The sequence below is a fragment of the Onychostoma macrolepis genome, chromosome 09, assembly GCF_012432095.1.
Source record: "Onychostoma macrolepis isolate SWU-2019 chromosome 09, ASM1243209v1, whole genome shotgun sequence".
NCBI classification, from domain to species: domain Eukaryota; kingdom Metazoa; phylum Chordata; class Actinopteri; order Cypriniformes; family Cyprinidae; genus Onychostoma; species Onychostoma macrolepis.
In genome coordinates, this window is record NC_081163.1 from 35,179,359 (window position 1) to 35,198,361 (window position 19,003).

Sequence of the window (19,003 nt, forward strand, 5' to 3'; positions counted from 1 at the left end):
AGGCGCGATGCTAAATACTTATGACGGTTGTAATGACAGTTTCAAAACACCTTCAGTGAATTAAAAGCTCTTACCTCTGCTTTGAAAAAAAAAAAAAAAAACTGATGAAGACCTTTTTTTGATCGTTGCTGGACTTCTGGGACCATATTCCGTCCAAACACAAGTTTCAGAACCGCCTGAGATCCATGTGACCCGCCACATTACACTCACGTGACGCATTTAAAGCGGGTTGTTTGAGTTTGGATCACTTGCTGACACCATGGGGGATCAGTTCATACGAGAAGTCCTCAGTCTGTGTTTGCAAAGGCTTGCTATTGACGAAGCTTCTAACTCCGAGCTCGGTAAGATGTTATAGCACCTGTTTATTTTATTGAAAAAAAAAAAAAATAGTATATCTCTGACCTTGAGCAAAAAATAAATAAATGTATTTTATTATTATTATTATAAGTTTTTCTAAACGAAATGGGTATCCACCAAGTTGTGTGTTGTGCAGATGGCTGTTTCTGAAGTGTAAGATGTATTGTACTGAGAAGCTACGAGGCCTCTGTTTACTGCTGAAGCCGGACCTCGAGACCGCGGCCTCGCCTACTGTCGCTACCCGCACAAGGCGGCGTCGCAAGCGGTGTGAGAGGACGGAAGCGCGGTAAGCGCGGAGGTATACGAGCTAGGCTGAGGAAAACCCCACAAGACCGGCTCTTCCAACACTCATGCTCTCAAACGTTCGCTCTCTGGAAAACAAACTGGACTTAATTCAACTCAGTCGATCTACACAGCATGAGACAAGGGATTGTTGTGTGTTTGTTTTCACTGAAACATGGCTGAACGACAACATCCCGGACTCCGCCATTCAGCTGCACGGACTAACTTGCTACCGCGCGGACAGAGATTCATCACTGTCTGGTAAGACTCGGCGGTGGCTTGTGTGTGTACGTCAACAAAGAATGGTGTAACAATGCTGGGGTAGTGACAAAACACTGTTCATCGCTGGTGGAGTTTATGTTTGTGAAGTGTCGACCGTTCTATCTGCCGCGGAGTTCACGGCCATTGTTATTGTCGCGGTATACATCCCACCGTGCGCAAACGCAAAGGACGCGTCATGAGCTGTACAGCGCCATCAGCGAACAACAAACAAATAACCCCGACGGCTTTTTCATCATAGCCGGTGACTTCAACCACGCAAACCTAAAGACAGTTTTGCCAAAGTTCTACCAACATGTGAACTTTGCAACAAGGAAATAACACACTGGACTTTGTTTACACAACAGTTAAGAGCGCATACAAAGCTGAACCCCGCCCCCACCTCGGGTACTCAGACCACATCTCTGTTATGCTAATCCCAGCATACAGACCACTTCTGAAACTGGCCAAACCGGTTCACAAACAGATCAAGGTATGGCCAGACAATGCCACCTCAGCACTGCAGGACTGCTTCCAGGACACAGACTGGAACATGTTTAAAGAGGCGGCCACCTACAACAACCACACAGACCTGCAGGAGTACACTGAAACTGTGACTGCTTACATCCAAAAGTGCACTGATGATGTGACAGTCACCAAGACCATCACCACACGCGCCAACCAGAAGCCATGGATGACAGCAGAGGTTCGTGGGCTGCTAAAGACCAGAGATGAAGCTTCAGATCAGGAGATAAAGCAGCCCTCAAAACAGCAAGAGCCAATCTGTCCCGCAGCATCAAAAATGCAAAACGGTCATATGCTCAAAAAATCAACAATCACTTCACAGACAGCAGTGACACACGGAGCCTGTGGCAAGCTATTCAGACCATCACAGACTACAAGCCCCCGCCACAGGCCTGTGATGACGACACATCCCTCCCAGATACACTCAACCACTTTTACTCACGGTTTGAAATGCAGAATGACACACCTGCACAAAAACTGCCCACACCTCCCAACGACCAGGCGCTCTGTCTGTCTCCAGCCGACGTAAGGAAGTCCCTATCTAGGATCAACCCACGCAAGGCTGCGGGTCCCGACAACATACCTGGCCGTGTACTGAAAGACTGTGCTGCACAGCTGACAGATGTCCTAACAGATATCTTCAACACCTCGCTGAGCCAGGCAGTCGTCCCCACATGTCTCAAATCCACAACAATCATACCGGTACCAAAGAAATCACCTGTGTCCTGTCTAAATGACTACCGTCCCATAGCACTGACTCCAATCATAATGAAGTGCTTTGAGAGGTTAGTCATGCACAACATCAAAACCAGCCTCCCCAACACACTCGATCCGCTCCAGTTTGCATACCGTCCAAACCGCTCACGGACGATGCAATTTCCTCCACTCTCCACCTGGCTCTTACCCACCTAGAAAATAAAGACTCCTACGTTAGAATGCTGTTCATTGACTTCAGCTCAGCATTCAACACAATAATCCCACAACAGCTCATAAATAAACTCAACCTGCTGGGCCTTAACAATTCCCTCTGCAATTGGATCCTGGACTTTCTAACCGGAAGACCTCAGTCAGTCCGTGTCGGCCACAACACCTCGAGCACTACCACACTGAACACAGGTGCCCCACAAGGCTGTGTGCTCAGCCCGCTGCTCTTCACGCTGCTGACCCACGACTGCACTGCCAAGTCCAGCTCCAACCACATCATCAAGTTCGCTGATGACACAACAGTGGTAGGTCTCATCAGCAACAACGATGAAACGCACTACAGAGAGGAAGTGGCACAGCTGGCTGAATGGTGTGGCACTAACAACCTGTCCCTCAATGTGAGTAAGACAAAGGAGGTTGTGATGGACTTCAGGAGAAACTCCGTGATCACCCCCACTGACCATCGACAGCTCGCCTGTGGAGAGAGTCAGCAGCACTAAATTCCTGGGGTGCACATCACAGAGGATCTCACCTGGTCCACCAACACCATGTCACTCTCCAAGAAGGCACAACAGCGCCTACACTTCCTCCGCCGGCTGAAAAGAGCAAGTCTCCTCCACCCATCCTCACCACTTTCTACAGGGGCACCATTGAGAGTGTGCTGACCAGCTGCATCACTGTCTGGTACGGAACTGTACTGCAGCAGACCGCAAGACCCTACAACGGACAGTGAACACCGCTGCAAGGATCATCGGTGCCCCTCTCCCTCCATCCTGGATATTTTCCTCACACGATGCTCCAGCAAAGCCAATAGTATCGTGAAGGACTCCACACACCCTCCCACAGTCTCTTCCAGCTCCTACCATCAGGAAGACGGTACCGAGCATCAGAGCCCGCTCTGCCAGACTGCTCAACAGCTTTTTCCCCAGGCTGTGAGAGCCCTGAACTCAAATCACCCCGCCCTCTCTGAACCCCCATACAAACCCCTACCTCCTGTAACATGTAACGTGCAATTCAAGTGTGCTACACACAGGTGAGTGGGCCTGTACAAACCACCTGTAGTAGCACACTCTCCTCTATGCGCACTAGTCACTTTTCACACACACTGCTGTGTGTACACAAATCCCACAAAAGACTCAGTAATATATGTATGTTTACATGCTCATGCACTACAAATCATCCTGCACTGTTCCCCAGCCAGCTGCTTGAACTCAATGTTTCTCCTTGCACATGTACAGTACTTATCTGAAGCATTCGTATAGTTTGTATAGTTTGTATTTTTTTAGTTTGTATAGGTACTTTTTTATAGATAGTATATTTATATTTATAGTCAAAATCTATCAGTAGGATAGTTGTGTATAGGTTTATATTGTCTTACTCCATTGTTGTATGCCTGTATTTATGTAGCACCGTGGTCCTGTGAGGCACGACATTTCGTTCCACTGTATGCCCCCGCATGTAGCGGAATGACAAAGCTCAACTTGACTTGACTTGACTATTGTGTGTTGAGTTGTTCTCTAGATTATTTGCTGTAGTACTGGTTTGTATGTTGCACTAAACAAGGAGTATAAATACCAAATTATCCAGAGTTAGTTTTTTTTTTTTCTCTCTTGTATGCTTTAAAACCCCCCAAAACATGTTTTTCAAGATTTTGGGATCTTTTGTAATGATGTGTTTCAAACTTTGCAGACAAAATGTTATATTCTCAAGACTCCACATACAGTATTAATTCTCATGTTACTATCATTCAGAAGTGCTTTTATGCTGCAGCCTATTATGTTTTTCTGAAAGTAGTATTTTATGCTAATCAAGGCTGAATTTATCTGATCAAAAATAAATGTTAAAATATTGAAATATTAACAGTTATAAAACAACTGAGTAACTAATTGTTACTCCAGTCTTTCAGGGTCACGTGATCCATCAGAAATCATTGTAATATGCTGATTTGCTGCTCAAGAAACATTTCGTATTATTTTCAATGTAGAAAACAGCATAATACTTTTGTGGAAACCATTAAATGTTTTTCTGGATTCTTTGATTAAACAGAAAGCTCAAAAGAACAGTGTTTATTTGAAATAGAAATATTTAGTAACATTATAAACGTGTCACTTTTCATCAATTTAATGCATCAATGCTGATTAAAATTAAATATTTTTTTTTTATACAATGTACTTTTGAGGTTAAAGTAATTTCCATATTGACCCAAACCCAAAACAGCATTACTATTCTGGATAGCAGTCGCCCCTCTGAGAACTGTATATACCCACTCTATGATAAAACCGATGCTTTAAACTTCAGTAATATGTCTGAATGAGTGGATGTTCAGTCCAATGCAGGACTATATTCAAATCATTGAAGGTGAAGTCAAATCATTTGAAATTACTGTTATTTTTTATATGGATGTTGAAAAGAAGGGAAGTCAAGTCCATTTCAGTGTAACGTGAGGGATAATTTAGACATCTGAAAAATGTAGAGTGTATTGGTTCAACAGAGCTTTTGAAAGCCAGGAATACATTTATTATTATTATTTACATTTTTGCTTCTGAGGAAAAACGCGCAAGTGGTTATTTGATTACCTCAAATAACCACTTACTTTTTATTGTTGAACTGTAACCGCTTCATATCTTTGTGCTAGAATTAAAAACTACTGTTTTCAGAAAGCATGTTCTGTCTTGATAGTCGTTCTTTGATCTGCGCATATATATATATATATATATATATATATATTTTGCCGTATTGAAATCTCACCAGTTGTCTTTTATCTACAAGAGTTCATTGAGGTGGTGAGGAACTTTGAAGCTGCCCGGAAGAAATGGTTTCATGTAGAGCTGGAGCTGAAAAAACAGAAGGAGCTCCTGGTAAAATCTGATGTGGCTCGAGCTGCTCTGGAGGTCAAACTCAAACATGCTCGAAACCAGTTGGACGTTGAGATCAAGAAGCGCTACAAAGCTGAAGCAGACTACCAGTGCCTGGTTCGTTAAGAACTAAAACAATATCTCTTCTCACTTGTGCAGTAATATAAAGAAGCTAGATTTGTGTTTCCCTTCCCAAAAAGTAGTATACTTCAAGTTTATTTGATTAAGTATACTTAAGTAAAGTTTGAGTATATTTTAAGTATACTTTATGTAGTATACAAGCATACAAATATCCGTGTACTAGTAGTATACTTGTAAGTGCACTAATTCAGTACTCCTTGGTACTAAATAGGCCCACTTTCTAGTATATAAAAGTATACTTTTAAAGATAACCGTAGTAATTTTTGAGTACACAACTAGTTTACATCAATGTTTTTAGCTTGTACTGCAACTGTACTAAAAGCGAACTTATATGTATACTGATAGTTTACTAATTGAATACTTGTAGTAGCATTTTTAGCACACTTTGAAGTATAGTCTCTGTAAACTAGTAGTTCTATACTCCAAGTATACTCGTAAGTTTTCTTTAAGTGGACATTACATCATACTTTAAGTATACTACTATGTCCCTATTTAGGTATTAATTTGTATATTTTGTTGTATGAATATCTGAACGTACAAATCATCAAAAGAAAGAACAGGGTATCTGCTTGTAAACAAAAATATTTTATTCTAGCTTCATGCGTTCTTTTTTTTAAACACTTGAATGTGGGTAAGTTTCATTAAAAAAAAGAAAGAAAGAAACAACATTTTGAACAAAAAGCTGAAAAAAAGACTATGAATTGGATTCAGAATGATAATCAAAACGTAGATGGAGCCGATCAACACCCCAAAGCTTCACAGTCATTATTACCTCTTCATTGGTGACATTTTATTCCACAACGTTACACGTTTTGATGCTGTTTTATGTCTGATGCTCGGGTTAGATTACATGTGGAAGCATCTGTTGTTTCGGTTTCTGCTTCACTTGTGTTTTTTTAGGGAAATTCTGTACAGAAGATGTGTACTAACGCCCCCTACCATATGTGACCCTGGACCACAAAACCAGTCTTATGTCGCTGGGGTATGTTTGTAGCAATAGCCGAAAATACATTATATGGGTCAAAATTATTGATTTTTCTTTTATGCCAAAAATCATTAGGATATTAAGTAAAGATCATGTTCCATGAAGATATTTAGTAAATTTCCTGCTGTAAATATTAATTTTTGATTAGTAATGTGCATTGCTAAGAACTTCATTAAGACGATTTTCTCAATATTTTGAATTTTTTTTTTTTTCACCCTCAGATTGCAGATTGTATAAATCTCAATTTCGAAAAATGGACCCTTATGGACTGGTTTGTGGTCCAGGGTCACATATAACAATGAAAACATGGATTCTAGGAGCACAAGTATAGCTCAAATATATTTAGACTTTTTCTAAGTATGTCAAGTATACTTAAATGTCATTTTAAGTATATTTCTACATAAGTACATAAAAAGTAGACTAAAAGTACACTTTCCTATTTTAAGTTTAAAAGAAGTACACTAATAGCACACTCGAATAAACTTCTTTTTCATAAGGGATGTACCACTTATTGTTATTATTAATTATTAATTTGTTGGCTGTTTAGCTACTGCACCTTGAAACTTGTATGTAAATGATGAAGTTGAAGCCAACAAGGAAAACGTTGGCAGTTTGGTCAGTGCGACATAACATGACTAACATAGACTTGGTGAAGGACGTCATTGAGTACAGGGCCATGTGAATGTGGGCGCTCATGACTCATGTGCTAATGTGCATAGAGAGTTCATAAAAATAGTTATCTGTGATTTATTGCCATTGTTGTGAGAGTTTATTAAGGATACTTATTGTATCTTTTTCGCTCATTAATTCATTTGACAGGAGCGGCAGATGCAGTTGATATGTGACGTTCTGGTGCATGACAGCAAGTCAAGTGCTTGTCTCAATGATGAGCAGAGGTCAATGCTGACCAGCTTCAGTCACAAAGGAGCCAGTGTCCCACAGCACAGAGGAAAACGGTACCTCAACGATCGGCACGGGCTTTATATAGTTCTCCGTTTGCTGGAGTTTTCCCCTTTTCCCAATGCTGTTTTCCATCTTGTGTTTTTATACCAGGTTATCAGTGATTGATGAGTCCTCTTTCCTGTCGCACTCCGACATTAGTTATGACAGAACGGATGATGATTTGGTGGAGTGTCATATTTAGTATCATTTTTATTCATGCTGTAGGATTATTGTCAGAGAAAAGTGCATATGCATAAAAATAACTGAAAAGATAAAAAAAATAGTTCCTGAAAATAATTTTGCTGGTATGATTTCTAGGACTTGGACAACACTGCGTTTGTTAAGCCTCTCAAGTCAAGAGCTCGTGAGAGAAGAGTAAGTGCTGCCAGTTTTCTAGATAATTACTGTTTTTCTTTCATATTGTATTCATTTTAAAATAGTTTTAATATATTTTAAAAAGTAATTTATTCTTGCTATGACAAAGCTGAATTTTCAAGAGCCATTACTCCAGTATTCATTCTCATACCCACAGCCTTCAGAAATCACTCTAATATGCTGATTTAGTGTTCAAGAATATTTTTATTTATTTATTTTCAATGTTTAAAACAATTGTAATGCTTAATGTTTTTTTGTGTGTGTAAACTGTGATGCATTTTTCAGGATTCTTTGAATAGAAAGATCAATTTAATGCTTCCTTGCGGAATAAAAGTACTATTTTATTCCCATAAAAAGTAGAGATATATGGAATGCATAGAAAGGCTAGGATTCCAAATGAAGTCTAAAGTAGCAAAAAGAAAAGTTCTAGCATAAAATTAGTTTAAGGTTCGGCACTAATTCAATCATACTATTTATATAAGTAGATTTGTGTCATTTTAAATATATTCTGAATTAATTTATATTATATATAGCACACTAAATATTCTCATTCCTTTTTCAGATTTCTTAAGTTATAAAAGACACAACATTATGTCTGTTGTGAAGTGTTAGTGTATATACAGTGCTGCTTGAAAGTTTGTGAACCCCTTGCAGAAAATGTGAGTAATTTTAAACTTTTTGAATTTGAAGATCAAGGTAAATTGTACTTGCATGCATGTTTCCCGGAAGACAAATTATCTTCTGTTGCTTCCGAAGGGCAGTACTAAATGGAGAAAAAAAACTATATTTCTGCAAAACAATAAAAATTTGGACATCTTCATCCTGTTCAAAAGTTTTCACCCACCGGCTCAATGCATCGTGTTTCCTTCTGGAGCACCAGTGAATGTTTGAACCTTTTTTAATAGTTGTGTTTGAGTCCCTCAATTGTCCTCGGTGTGAAAAGATGGGTCTCAAAATCATACAGTCACTGCTGGAAAGGGTTCAAATATGCAAAAGATGCTGGAAAATGGAAGAATCTGCAGGACCTGGAGGATTTTTCTGAAGAACAGTGCTCAGTTTAACTGTTCAGAACAAACATCACAAAAAACAGTCGCGGATCATCCAGGTAACCACACACCGTATTAAGAACCAAGGGTTCACAAACTTTTGAATGGGGTTATTTTAATAATTTCAGCTTCTTCTTTTTGCCTTGTGGACTAAATGTAAACATATTTTATGTAAAATATCTTACTCAGGACAGTACTAAATAAAAAATAACATGCATTTTGTATGATCTCGCTTATCTTATTAAAATTACTCACAGATTCTGCAAGGGGTTCACAAACTTTCGAGCAGCACTGTATTGTAGTTTTGATTTTAATGTGTCTCGCTTTATCACTGCTTGTTTTTAGCGTTCATCAATGGGCCCAAATGTTGGTCCTCCGGTTCAGAAACGAGGCAGGTTAAGCGGGCGTTCAGGAGATCTGCTGGGGGCTAGACCACTGGAGAAGGTTGGTAGAAGTTTATTAAATCTGCTCTTTATTTTTCCTATCTCAATTGTTTTAACAGTTTCAGTAAAAACAAATCCACCAAAACTGAAACATGATCTGAATCTTGAATATTTGATTCCGCCGTGCATGATCGCCGTGCACCATGTTAATTTCACAATCAGTTTAGTGTTTAAAATCTTCAGCAATCATAAATTGTCACTTAGCATTTAATGAAACCGTACATCAGTAAGGAACGTAACACGGAGTTGGCAAGCGTGTGAGGGATATCTTGTGAAATGTACAGACTCCTCATATTAGTAGTGGGATCATATTCCCTCTTTAGGTTAGTCTGGTGTCGTTTCTCATCAGCTCGTTCGTTCATCAGTCCCTCATCCGACTGCTTACCGTCATATTGCCCACATCCACCGCCACGCCGCTCGGATGAGAACAGCAGTGGACCGTGTCCTGTCTGTCTCCCTCCATGGGACTCCTATCACTCCCACTCAGCTGGCACTGATCACTGAGAGAGAAGCAAAGCAATTTGGCACTTTGAGAAACTACATTTGTCCAGGAACGTGGACACGAGCTAGATAACCAATTGTTATGCCACTCTAAGGGTCTTCCATTTCGGCAGAAAGAATGATTGGCTTCAAATGGATTTTTAGTGTGTGTTTGTCTGTGTATGTGCTTAGGATATCGAGACGACGGTTGTGAAGGCGTCTGTTACTACCCCGGAGACTAGAGGTCAGATTCACATGGTAATAGACATAACCCAGGAGACTCCAGAATATCAGTCCAGGGCTTTCAGAAATGAACATTTTCTGTCTGTTGATGGTAAATAAGACTGAAAGGCGCCACTTTCAATGACACATTCTAACCTTCTCAAACTAACCAGAGTCCTTCATGCAGAACAAACGTCTGTGTGGGCACACAGTGAAGTCACAGAGGATGAAACGGTGGTTGAAATGGAGGTGAGCGCCGCGGAGCCAGCCGTCCCTCAGGACCTCACTCCCGCCGTGGAGAAGACTTCGCAGCATGTTTTCCAGCAAAAAACAGTAGGAGGCCGTTCAGTAGTACTTCTCAACATTTTGTGAGGCTTTCACATCTGGTTTTAACATCAGTTTCATGAGTCGTGAAGCAATCATTTACTTGATTTTTTTATATATATATATATATATATATATATATATATATATATATATATATATATATATTTTTAATAATATATAATATTAGAGACATTTTTCACATTCCAAGGGTTCCCAGAAGCTGAAGTTATCATAGTTGGGTAAACTTGATAGTGGTGGACAAAACCACGACAAACATCATTTTTATATACCCATTTTTTACAAAAGGAAAAGAAAAAACCATGATAGAATTTCTGTGACTTTACAAAAGAGTTTAAAAAAAGAGATGACATGGGTCATTACCGCGGGAAGCAGGGGTGCTGGAGTGTAGCCCACGAAAAAATTGGGGTGCGGTGTTAAAAATAAATGAATAGACTATTTCCTATTTCCTACACTGTAAAAAGTGAAAGTTGACTTAACTTACAAATTTAAGTTAAGTCAACTTTCACTTTTTACAGTGTATATTTGTAATCTGTATATTCATTAAAATTCATTGAAAAAAGTAGCCTGAGTCTACAATGACCTGAAGCAACGGTTAAACATGAGTTGAATCAAATTGACTGTGAAAGTCGTTTCAACTTATTAAACTTATCAAACTGTCTTAAAAAATCATTTGATGCCATGTGTTTTTTTTTTATTAGGCCCTATATTATTACCCGTAATGTCTGTGCCGTATTAAGAATTAATGATTATTTCTTCAGACATGGCAAAGAGACAGCAAGAGTGAACGAGAGCGTTTACCTCAGCTTATTTTCATCTTTAACGTTTGATCTTTCCTATTCTTGAAACAAAATTAATGCTTACGGTTGATTCAATATTACTCTTTAAAAATAAAAAAAACACTTCAGCAATGCTACAATGACAAAGTCTTATAGTCAGCTTATATTAAACGCAACACTTTTATGTACAGAACGAAGACTGATGTACCCGCGTGGTAACACGAGTAGTCTATAGTCTACATTAAAGGTTTTTGGATTTTCTCCTTGCTTTAAATGAATGCTTATGGCTCATTATTATTAATGGAGGGGGGAAAAAATAGGATATACAAGAAAATAGTCCACTCATTGCCAAAAATATTGTCACCCTTGGTAAATATGATCAAAGAAGGCTGTGAAAATTAATCCTTATTGTTGATCCTTTTGATCTTTTATTTAAAAAAATCACAAAAATCTAACCTTTCTTTGGATAATAAGAATTTAAAATGGGGGGGAAATATCATTATGAAATAAATGTTTTTCTCAATACACATTGGACACAATTATTGTCACCCCTAGAAATTCTTCAGAGTAAAATATCTCTGAAGTATATTCTCATTCATATTCACAATTTTGAGCACTCCAGGGTGATTATGAACATGAAATTATCCAGCCATGGCTTCCTGTTTCACAGAAATATAAATAGGAGGACAAACAAAGACCAAATTCCCTTAATCATCCATCACAATGAGAAAAACCAAAGAATATATTTCTGATGTGCAGCAAAAGATAATTGAGCTTCACAAATTAGTGAAGTGGCTTTAAGAAAAGAGGTAGAGCAGTGAAAATTCCCATTTCCATCATCAGGGCAATAATTATGAATTTCCAATCAACATAAAATATTATGAAACTGCCTGGAAGAGGACGTGTGTCTATATCGTCCTAATGCACGGTGAGGAGGAGAGTTTGAGCGGCTAAAGACTCTCCAAGGACCAGAGCTGGAGAATTGCAGAAAACAGTTGAGTCTCGGGGTCAGAAAACCTTTAAAAAAAATGGTCAAACAGCAGCTACATCAGCACGTGTTGTTTGTGAGGGTTTCAAGAACAATTCTCCTCGCTCATCCAAAAACAATCTCCAGCATATTCAGTTATCAGACACGACTGAACTTCAAATGGGACTGGCTTCTATGGTCAGATGAAACTAAAAAATGAGCTTTTTAGCAGCAAACACTCGAGATGGGTTTGGAGAACACAGGGATACAAAGTACCCCATGTGTACAATGAAATATACTGCTGTATTTTTGATGTTGTGGGGCTATATTTAATCTTGTTTAGACACATGGCATCATGGATTCTATCAAATACCAACAGATAAAAAATCAATAAGTGACTGACTCTGTTAGAAATCTTATAATGGGCCATGTTTGGATCTTCCAACCGTACAATAATCCAAACACAAACCTCAAAAACAACACAAAAATGGGTCACTGAGCACAAAACCAAGCTTCTGCTGGCCATTCCAGTCCTGTGACCTGAACCCTGTAGAACATGAGTGACCTGAAGAGAAGAAGCTGTGAATCTAAAGGGTCTGGAGTGATTCTGGATGAAGGAATGGTCTCTGATCTCTCGTCAGGTGTTCTCTAACCTCATCAGGCATTATAGGAGAACATTTAGAGCTGTTAAACTGGCAAATGGAGGTTTCAAAAAGTATTGAATTAAAGGGTGCCGTTAACTGTGGCCAATGTATATTAGAGAAAAACATTTATTTCATAATGATATTTAAATTCTTATCCAATGAAAGGTTAGATTTTTATTTTTTTAAAGATCAAAAGGATCAACAATACAGATTAATTTTCACAGCCGCCTTTGATCATATTTACCAAGGGTGACGATATTTTTTGGCAATGAGTGTACAATGACAAATCTACCTATATTAAACCAAAATGAATAAGGATATGTTTTACCCACGTTTAACACACAAATAGGCTAAATATGGATTTCCCCTTAGGCTACCTTAAAATGATCGTAGTTTGTGTTTTATGGCTGATGTGTTTTAATTAATAAGATAATAAACCACAATGGCATATTTGCATATATTAAACATCTAACTTTTATTAACAAGATGGATATAGCCTTGTATTGTAACCCAAATAAATAAGATCTTTTCCCTTATTTAAAACGTTTGTGGTTCATTGTTTTTTTTTTATTTTTATTTTTTTATGAAAACCCAGCAACAGTACACTCACTTATATTAAACGAAGAAATATAAATTTTATTAATGAAAGTAGTGTCAGCCTTTCTCACATCACTCTTGTCACGTGACCCCACCCCTAAAAATATATGCGAGTACAAAACCAGTCTCAAGTCGCTGGGGTATATTTGTAGCAATAGCCAAAAATACATTGTTTGGGTCAAAATTATCGATTTTTCTTTTATGCCAAAAATCATTAGGATATTAAGTAAAGATCATGTTCCATGAAGATATTTTGTAAATTTCCTACTGTAAATATCAAAACTTCATTTTTTATTAGTAATATGCATTATTAAGGACTTCATTTGGACAACTTTAAAGGCGATTTTTCTCAATATTTCGATTTTTTTGCACCCTCAGATTCCAGATTTTCAAATAGTTGCATCTCAGCCAAATATTGTCCAACAAACCATACATCAATGGAAAGATTATGTATAAATCTGAATGTCGAAAAATTGACACTTAAGACTGGTTTTGTGGCCCGGGTTATATATATATATATATATATGTCGAACGTGTTATATTATACATTTTATTATGTTTAACATGAATTTATCATATAAAATATAGTTATTTATAAAATAGAGTTCCGTGTACTGTGTACATGAGTTTCAGAACCTCCCCGGCCTATTCAGTGTGCATCATGCTATTATTCCAGTATATAATAAAGTGGAAAAATTAAGTAATAAAGTGCAATAAAAGGAAAGTCTGCCAAATAGGCTGTTTCTGGTTTACAATTGTTAATAAGTGGTCAAAGTTTACATTTTTAACAAGGTGTCTGACCTTAAAGGGGTCTCACCCAAAATGAAAATTCTGTCATTAGTTGCTCGCCCTCATATTGTTCCAAACCCATAAGACGCGTGTCGTGGCAGAGACTGAAACGAAAGAGAAGAATTGTCTTATTTATATTTTCTTTGTGCACAAAATGTTTCTCATAGCTTCATAAAATTACAGTTGAACAACTGATGTCACATGGACTATTTTAATGATGTCTTTGCTGCCTTTCCGGGCCTTAAACGTGTCAGTTACATTGGGGTCAGAAAGCTCTCAGATTTCACCAAAAATATCTTGATTTGTGTTCCGAAGATGAACCAAGGGCTAACGGGTTTGAAGCAACGTGAGTAATTAATGACAGAATCTTCATTTTTGGGTGAACTATCCCTTTAACAGTTTGTGCAGCACATTTCCTTGTGCATTTTTATGAAACTGTCGTAGTGTAATATAGGCTTTAATTCTTAGGGTCAGAGGGAAAAAATTTTACACGTAAAATAAAATCTTAATATCTTTACAAAATACAAATAAATCAATACTAGGTGTAGACTGGTCTGTATGACTGTATGGTTTATGTTTTCTAGGTGATTCGTCCAGAGACATGCGTGCCGTGTGGGAAGAGGATTCGCTTTGGGAAGCTGGCCATAAAATGCAGAGACTGTCGAGTGGTGAGCCATCCTGAGTGTAAACAGCTATGTGTGGAGAGATGCAGTCCTAAGGCTCACGGTTCAGCCCAGCCCAATGAGGTATTCACCCTTCATAATGCACAGAGCACATACACATCCTTACGTAAAGATGCCATGTTCAGAAGTTCTGTTTGTTTCCCTCTTATAGGAGACTTTAGAGAGCTTTGCCCCCTCCACACGTCCAAAGATTCCCTCTCTGATTGTTCAGTGTGTTCACGAAATTGAGAGAAGAGGACTTGAAGAGGTGTTTTTACTCAATAATGCACCAACACAGGCATAGTTTCTCAAGCAGAGCTGTATAATTAAGCTTAATTTGGATTTAAGAAACAAATCTCTTCTATCAGATTGCAGTACATTACAGCATCAACTTAACAGGGTATACAGCTGATATAAGAAATGTCTCCGTATCTCGTTTGTGTCGTGGCTGACTGGGGTATGTAGAAGGGTATTTACAGAGTGCCTGGAGGAGAGCGGCAGGTGAAGGAGCTGAGGGAGAAATACATGTCCGGGAAAGGCCCGCCGATGCTCCACAGAGTAGAAGAGGTTCATGCTGTCTGTGGACTCCTCAAAGACTTTCTGAGGAAGCTCAAGGAGCCTCTCGTAACATTTAAGCTTCACAGAACATTTATGGAAGCTTCTGGTGGGTATTATGAAGAAGATATTTTAAATATACACTACTGTTCAAATAATTTAAGTTTCTTATGCTCAACAAGGCTGCTTTTATTTGATCAAAAATACAGTAAAAACTATTTAAAATAACTGTTTTCTATTTGAATGTATTTAAAATGTAATGCATTCCTTTGATGGCAAAGCTGAATTTCCAAAAGTTATTGATACAGTCTTCGGAAATCATTCTAATATGCTGATTCTCTGCTCAAGAAACGTTTCTTATGGTTGAGGTTTTGTGAAAAGTGTAATGCGTTTTCTGAATTCGTTTATTTGAAATCGTGATCTTGCGTAACATTATAAATGTCTTTACTGTCACATTTAATCAATTTTAATGCATCCTTGTATTAACTCGTCGTACCCCAAACTTTTGAGGTAAAATATTTATGGTTAAATATTATAATTTAATATTTTCAGTGTTTATTTAAAGGGCTTTCTGGCCATTCTAAACCACATGATTTTCTTTCTTCCCTGGAACACAAAGAAGTTTAGCAAAACATGCTCTTTTCCATTCAACAGCCATTTAATTGTTCTGATTAGTAGTTGAGTCATTGACAGGTGAAACCTAGTATTCTAGTACTCAAGACCACTTAGTCCCAACTCGGAGTTCAAGATCGTATGTGACCCTGGAGCACAAAACCAGTCTTAAGTCGCTGGGGTATATTTATAGCAATAGCCAAAAATACATAGTAGGGGTCAAAATTATTGTTTGTTTTTTATGCCAAAAATCATTAAGACATTAAGTAAAGATCATGTTCCATGAAGATATTTTTTGAATTGCCTACCGTAAATATATCAAAACTTACTTTTTGATTAGTAATATGCATGGCTAAGAACTTCATTTGGACAACTTTAAAGGTGATTTTTCTCAGCATTTTTTTTTTTTTTTTTTTTTTTGCACCCTCAGATTCCAGATTTTCAAATAGTTGAATCTCGGCCAAATATTGTCGCACACTCTCAGAAATAAAGGTGCAAAAGCTGTCACTGGGGTGATACCTTTTCAAAAGGTACATGTTTGTACCTAAAGGGTCCATTTTGGTAGCTGAAAGGTACATATTAGTACTTAAAGTGTACATATTTGAACCTAATAGGTACAAAAGTGTACCTTTTGAAAAGGTGCCACCCCAGTGACAGCTTTTGTACCTTTATTTCTGAGAGTGTAACAAAGATTTCAGATGATTTAGTCTCAAAAAATGGTTTTGTGACTGACTCGACCTACTCGGGTCTCAGCCTGGACTCGAACTTTAATAATCTGATCTCGACTACGTCACCAGGTGAAACATTTTCAGTGCAGAAAAAAACCTGGCATTTATTACAAAGTCAATGAGTTGATTTTTGAAAGCTGTCTGTCCTGAACGTCTTGTTCTTACTACTTAAAACTTCTTTTTTTCCCCCCATCATCATCAAGTCTATCAAGAGACCCATCTTGTCCTGACATTAATAGTCCCAATTTGACTTTCAAAATGTGATGTTCTTTGAGGAGTCTGACTAGATTATCCAAAATGGTGGCAATTTTGCAGAGGGTGGATTCTATAACAAGCGTCTGGTGCTTGTGTATGCCGGAGGCATGAGGACGTATGCTACCCTCATTCATTTAGGGCGGATGGTTATTTCCCATTACTTGTGATATAGTTGACAAGTCCCTGATGACTCGGAAACAATCAATGTCGAACGTTATCTCCCAAACCAGCGCTTGTCTTTTTCAGCATTTTAATTTCATTCGCCGCTGCTGAATGGAGGGTAAGTGGCAGATTTAGGAGCAGTCAGGGTGCTTCTGCTATTATTATGGAGTTTTTTTTTTTTTTAGCCCTCATAGATTCAGGATGACTCCAGGGTAAAGTACCTCCCTTTTAAATTATAAATTGGATTGGATGTCATGGGGAGAGCCATATTGTCTAATTTCCTTAGCCAAGAATGGCTGTAGCATGTAAATGAGAGAAAGTCCTTCATAATGCAAACGCTGCTACAGGTGTTTATGTACCTGCTCCGTGAAACCTGATATCCTTAATGTTAGAAAAGTTAATAAAGTGATTAATTCACCTGATATATTGCTCTGGCAGTGGAGCGTAATTGAATCTGATACTGTGGCTGGCTCTTACAAAATAGTCACTTTTTCACTCGCAGAGATGGCTGATGAAGACAAGAGCGTAGAAACATTAATAAAGACGATCAAAGACTTGCCGCAGCCGAACAAAGACACCTTGGCCTTCCTGATGCTGCATTTGCAGAGGTAAATTACTCTGATTTAGACATTTCTGCAACTCTGACTTTGCATACTTGTTTAAGCGTTTTAATGTTGTTTATCAGAGTAATGCAGAGTCCGACGTGTCAGATGGATCAGAATAACTTATCCAGAGTGTTTGGGCCCACTGTCATTGGTCACGGGTTGCTAGAACCTTCTCCCATGACCATTATGAGAGACACAAACACCCAACCCAAAGTAAGTTGCAAGAAAATCTCAACGTGATGCATTCCTTTCTAGTTTTGTTTCAAGAAATAAACCTCTTCTAACTTCTTTGCGACAGGTAGTAGCTCGGTTTTTGTCCTTCCCCTCAGATTTCTGGGAAGGCCTTCTAGCTGAGAAGGAGGCTCCGCTCGTACCTCTTGTGGTGGACTCCAGTGTCTGTCCAAGCACTAGCAGAGGTACGTGGTATCCACCATGTGTTAAGTGTGTTCACACCAAGAACGATAATTCTAGCGATCACTATATAATCATCCACACCAGCACAAGATAACGTTCAGTCTACTATAAGCATGAACTGCTGTTCTGTCGTCTGCCACTTTCAAGCTCTTTCAAGCTGGATGGATTTTGATTGACTTTCAATGGTTGTGAAAGTGATTCCAACAATATCCTTACTTTGTCCCGTTATAGTCATGGTGTGGACTCTGCTATAGCATTTAAAGCATTTTTAACTAAATCGTTATTGTTATAGTCATCGTACTTGGTGGTGTGAACAGGCCTTTAAAGTTAACACTAGCTGGTTAAAGTTCCACTGCTCACTTATTGTCTATTTTAATGCCGTTTTTATGGTCTAAAATAATTTTTAAATCTTAAATGTAGTTGTATTTTTTTCAGTTTGTAGACTATATTTTGCTTTGCTTTGTTTTTTTTTGTAGGAACGGATAAGCTATTCAAACCTCTGACCTCTCCGGAGTTGAGTAAACACTCTAAAACTACATCCAGTGGCTCAATAAAGGGTCGGATCAAGCACTTTGGTGGCACTTTTAATAACCCGTAAGCTACCATGCCTCGTTGTATTGGTCTTGAGCATGTTCATATCGCCTGTTTTCATAACCGTTGTTTTTCTTTCTTTCTAGAAGCAAACCAAAAAATGAACCGGGAAAAAAGAAATTCTTCACATCCCCCAAATGATTTATGTGTGTGGGGACACAGGGACACTTTGAACACTTTTTTTTTTTTTTTTTTTTACACACAAAATGAAACATTTTAGCACTTCATATTCTACCTGGGAAAAACTTTTCCTATGAATGCAATTCTTTCCAGAAAGGTAAAAAACTATGAAATATGAGATTACACTCTTTGTATTTTCTTATGTATTTATTATGAAATGTCCTGGAAAATATCTAAAGGTGGTATGAACACAGGGTGAAATGGCAAAATGATTTGAAATAAACTAGATGAATTGATGTTCTGTCTTTGTGGATTTTATTTATATATATATATATACACCTGT

At 38.1% G+C, this 19,003-nt stretch overlaps 1 protein-coding gene and 1 long non-coding RNA gene across 3 annotated transcripts in view; one reads left to right on the plus strand and one right to left on the minus strand.

Moving 5' to 3' along the window:
• Positions 1 to 243, minus strand: part of LOC131546984 (uncharacterized) — a 90,187-nt gene extending 89,944 nt beyond the window's left edge. The window contains exon 1 of the long non-coding RNA XR_009272821.1: positions 113 to 243. This is a non-coding gene — a long non-coding RNA (uncharacterized LOC131546984). The remainder of the gene's footprint in view (positions 1 to 112) is intronic.
• si:ch1073-416j23.1 (rac GTPase-activating protein 1) lies at positions 188 to 18,737 on the plus strand. 2 transcript variants are annotated; one of them, XM_058787161.1, is made up of 16 exons: positions 188 to 341; positions 5,116 to 5,318; positions 7,147 to 7,283; positions 7,381 to 7,453; positions 7,588 to 7,644; positions 9,036 to 9,134; positions 9,806 to 9,947; positions 10,023 to 10,168; positions 14,541 to 14,702; positions 14,791 to 14,886; positions 15,084 to 15,282; positions 17,433 to 17,538; positions 17,616 to 17,748; positions 17,834 to 17,951; positions 18,426 to 18,543; positions 18,627 to 18,737. In XM_058787161.1, exons 1-16 carry the CDS (start codon positions 260 to 262, stop codon positions 18,679 to 18,681), a joined length of 1,926 nt encoding a protein of 641 aa, XP_058643144.1. In that variant the 5' UTR covers positions 188 to 259; the 3' UTR covers positions 18,682 to 18,737. The 2 variants fall into 2 exon arrangements, 1 of the variants encoding a protein (XP_058643144.1); XR_009272820.1 differs by lacking the exon at positions 18,627 to 18,737 and having other exon boundaries at positions 17,865 to 17,951.
• The last annotated feature ends 266 nt before the right edge of the window (positions 18,738 to 19,003 follow it).